Below are 4258 nucleotides of genomic sequence, written 5' to 3'. Positions count from 1 at the left end.
ACATATATGGTAGCAGTAAAATAATTCCTTTTTATTCTCGATATCGAACAAACACGCGATTCGCGGTTGCCATGACGAGACTCGCGAGTTGTCTGACTACTCGATATCGTCTCTTGTTTCCGGTCGACACTTTCTTACGCAAGCTGTCAGTTCTTTAAATTTTTATATAAAAATATATATATATATATATATATATATATATATAAATTTTTTTTTGTGTCGCATTTGTTTTATTGTCCGACTTTTTGTCATAATAAATTCGACTTTGACAAACAAGTTGCCGTTTATTTAATTTTATTTTTTTCCGCATAAAAAAAAAATCCCATGGAAATTGAAGGTGCCCTTGAGGAACTAAATAAAATTGATGGGGAAGTTGATCATACTAGAGACGTTAATTTATTAATTAGTGCGATAAGTGACGGAAAAATGATTATAGAGGAAAATAAAACCAAAGCGCTCGATAAATTGGACATTGAGTTAAATAGTGACTGCAATTTTTCGCATGATGATTTTGAGCGGCCCCTAGACGAGGGCGACGTCAGTGAAATTAAGAAAAAATTTTACTATGAAAATTTGAAAATTGAAACTGATGACGAGGGTGAGGATTTTTTGGAGGTTGAGAAAAAAAATTTAACCCAAGTCATTATTGAGGACAAAGTTTATGAATTTAATGAGAAACATGGAAAGAGGTATAGTAGAAAAAAATTTATTGAAATTTATGTTAATGAGGGTAAAGATAATTTCGAATATTTAAGGATGACAGAAGATCTGATACGGAATCACTGCAAGAAGGAAAATTTATATCAGACTCCGTATCTTAATGATGTGCTGTACCTCCACTACAATGGATTTTCATATATTGAGAATCTGGGAAAGTACACGGGGCTGAAGTGCCTGTGGCTGGAGAACAATGGAATCAAAGAGATCGCTAATTTGAGCAATCAGAGGGAATTGAGATGTTTGTATTTGCACAATAATTTGATATCGAAAATTGAGAATCTTGAAGCTCTTACTAAGTTGGATACTCTAAATTTGTCGCACAATACTATTCGCACAATCGAAAATCTTGGTGAGTTGGAATTTTCAATTCGGGCAGAACGGGTCAGTTAGAAATTTTAGGAATTGAAAAAAATTTTGAGGTTAGAAAAGCACGCGCTTGAAAATTTTATTGCTCATTTCCAAAAAAAGTCGAGCGTCAAATTTATATATTTAAGTTTCATTGCCTTAATTTCGATGGAAAATAGAAAAATTTCATAAAATTTTCATTTCTTTTATTCATGAAATTTTTTTGAAATTACAAAATTGCGCACTTACGATTTACGTTCCTCATTAAAAAAAAAAATTAAAGCTGGAAATTTGTCTATTTGGATTTTACTGACTGAACTTCGATGGAACGTAGAAAAATTTCATAAATTTTTAATTAATTTTCTCTATGAAATTTTTTGAGGTTAGAAATTTGTTCACTTGCAATTTTTGTTCCTCATTCAGAAAAAAATTAAAGCTTGAAATTTGTCTATCTAGATTTTACTGACTTAATTTCGATGGAACGTAGAAAAATTTCATAAATTTTTCATTTATTTTCTCTATGAAATTTTTCGGGGTTAGAAAATTGCTCACTTGCGATTTTCGTTCCTTATTTAGGAAACAATTAAAGCTGGAAATTTGTCCATTTGGATTTTACTGATTGAATTTCGATGGAACGTAGAAAAATTTCATAAATTTTTAATTAATTTTCGCTATGAAATTTTTTGTGGTTAGAAATTTGTTCACTTGCAATTTTTGTTCCTCGTTCAGAAAAAAATTAAAGCTTGAAATTTGTCTATCTAGATTTTACTGACTTAATTTCGATGAAAAGTAGAAAAATTTCATAAATTTTTTATTAATTTTCTCTATGAAAATTTTCGGAATTAAAAAATTGCTCACTTGAGATTTTCGTTCCTTATTTATAAAAAAGTTACAGCTCAAAATTTATTTATTTAGATTTTACTGACCTAATTCCGAAGGAAGATAGACAAATTTCATAAATTTTTTATTAATTGTCTCTATGAAATTTTTTTGAGGTTAGAAAATTTTTCACTTGTGGGTTTTATTGCTCGCTCACTAAAAAACTACAGCTCGCAATTTAAAAATAATATTTTTCTTTGCTTCATCTTGAGTGAACATAAAAATATTCTCAAGCGCAGGAAGAACTTGATTAAATTTGAATATTAAAAGAGGGTTTTAAAATTTTCCATCTGAGTCAAGGTTAGGAAGTGGGGGAATCGGAATAAACATTGAAAAGTGTCATCTATTGGGTGACAATAATTAAAAAAATTGTCTCATGTCCAATTTTTTAATTAATTCAAACAAAGTCAGCGGAGTTTTGGAAATTTGAATTCAAAAAATTAATTAATTGTCAAATTAACCGCACAGTGGCCATTTTATCCAAATATATCGATGTCGGTACTCATTTTACTCGAAATCGTATCAACTTTTGAAAAATCGGATCAATTTTGCAAAAAAATTTTACCGAAAAATTTTCAACTTACGCTTGTATGTAAAATTAAAATTAAATTCAAAAAAATTTTTAACTTAAAAATTCCGCCGCCTCGTCTCACATCTTTTCCCCCATAGTTAAAAAAATAGAAAAATTCCAGTGACTTTCACTTTTAAAAATTTTGTTCATTAAAATTTTCAAGACCTGTTTTGCCCCTATGCGGCTCATTAGTAAAACCATAAATATTTCAAATTAAAGATGGCTTAAAAGTTTTGAATACTTTGAATCTATCGCACAATTATCTGACAAGTGTCCAAGATATCGAGCACTTGAAATATTTGGACTCACTCTCAGTTCTTGATGTCTCGCACAATCGAATCGAATCACCAGAAGTAATGGAGGTTGAGTAACGTATTAATTTAAAAGATAAGAAAGATATGAAAAAAATTTGACACACATTTGAAAAGTAAATTTTATCTAGATTTTTGGCGCCATGAAGTCTCTACGGGTGTTGACGTTAATGGGAAATCCAGTTTTGAGGTCCATTAAAACCTACCGTAAAGTAATGATTTTGAAATGTAAGAATCTGAGTTATCTTGATGACCGTCCGGTTTTTCCCATAGATCGAGCTTGTGCCCTAGCATGGTATCTATGCATTTCATCGTCTACATTCTATTTTTATTCATACTTTGCTTTTTTTAATGACCAATTAGTTGGATGTCAGAAAATTTAATTCAATTTTTTTTTGGCCTAGGGAACGAGGGGGCGCTGAAGAAGAAATGAGGGAACGGGACCGATGGAATAAAGCAGAACAGAAAAAAATAAATGATAGTATTATGTGGTTAATTAATGTGCCACAGCTTGAAGGGAAAATTGAAATAAATTTACCGCCACTTGATGATACTGATGATGAAAAATCATCTGATGGTGAAGATGATGAAGAAAATTTTTTCGAATGTAAAGAAAATCACTTGGGAAATGAGGAAAATATCATGGGAATAAAGAAAATACTTAAAGAAAATTATTTATAGAAGAAAATTATTTGGAAAATAAAAATTTTGTGGATTAAATTTTCCGTATTGGAGAGAAAATGGAAATAAATTTTTTACGAGCACCAAAACTTCCTCTCCACCATATTTATCTTTTCTCTTAGTTTAAGTTTTGATGCAAGCCAACAGCAGCGGGAGTAGTTCGGTACTCGCCGCTAGATCGCGCCCACAGTTTGTAGTGTCCCTGGTAAGACACTTATTTAAAAGTTTTTATATTCGCCAGCTTTAAGCATTTATGAGACGAGTTTCCGTCTATCATTCAACAGAGTAACTACATTCTTTTTCGATGATAATATATCTTGACATTAATGTTTCCTTGAATAATTCTCGCTATACAAAAATAAAAATTACATTTCAGAGGAAAAAAAACATTTATTTATTTCGTACTTATAAATATTTCATTTTCCATTAGTACTCCATTTGGATCCACCGAAAAAACTTTGAAAATATATATAGTCCATTTTGTTCGCACGACTTTCGATAACGATATTTTTTTTGTAGTTCCGGGGAACGAATTTCATCGTTACAACTTGATTTTGGCAAATCCCCCGTTTCTATCAAATGCCTTGTTGTTTAATTTCGAAAACAGAATGAATCTATTCTTCTCTCCTGGATATCTTTATCCCATAATTTTACGAATCTTTGATCTTCTGTTCTTGAAAATGCTCGCACATTTACTTCAAGTTGCTCCGGTATTTCGACCATTAAAGGATTGATCTGTATGTACAAATGA

At 30.7% G+C, this 4258-nt stretch overlaps 1 protein-coding gene across 1 annotated transcript; it reads left to right on the top strand.

The window, feature by feature from the left end:
• The first annotated feature begins 217 nt into the window (after positions 1 to 217).
• On the top strand, positions 218 to 4028 carry LOC130664968 (dynein axonemal assembly factor 1). Its single transcript, XM_057465174.1, has 5 exons — positions 218 to 689; positions 756 to 1069; positions 2735 to 2877; positions 2958 to 3121; positions 3231 to 4028. Exons 1-5 carry the CDS (start codon positions 325 to 327, stop codon positions 3505 to 3507), a joined length of 1263 nt encoding a protein of 420 aa, XP_057321157.1. The 5' UTR covers positions 218 to 324; the 3' UTR covers positions 3508 to 4028.
• The last annotated feature ends 230 nt before the right edge of the window (positions 4029 to 4258 follow it).

Source organism: Microplitis mediator, chromosome 3 (assembly GCF_029852145.1).
Source record: "Microplitis mediator isolate UGA2020A chromosome 3, iyMicMedi2.1, whole genome shotgun sequence".
NCBI lineage: Eukaryota > Metazoa > Arthropoda > Insecta > Hymenoptera > Braconidae > Microplitis > Microplitis mediator.
This window is presented reverse-complemented; position numbering and strand designations above follow the sequence as displayed.

What these genes read in the sequence shown, in the direction of transcription:
- LOC130664968 (XM_057465174.1), top strand. Translation starts at nt 325, where the DNA reads ATGGAAATTGAAGGTGCCCTTGAGGAACTAAATAAAATTGATGGGGAA. An exon ending in TCGCACAATCGAAAATCTTG is followed by an intron (nt 1,070 to 2,734) that starts GTGAGTTGGAAT and finishes TTCAAATTAAAG; the next exon opens with ATGGCTTAAAAGTTTTGAAT. An exon ending in CGAGCTTGTGCCCTAGCATG is followed by an intron (nt 3,122 to 3,230) that starts GTATCTATGCAT and finishes TTTTTGGCCTAG; the next exon opens with GGAACGAGGGGGCGCTGAAG.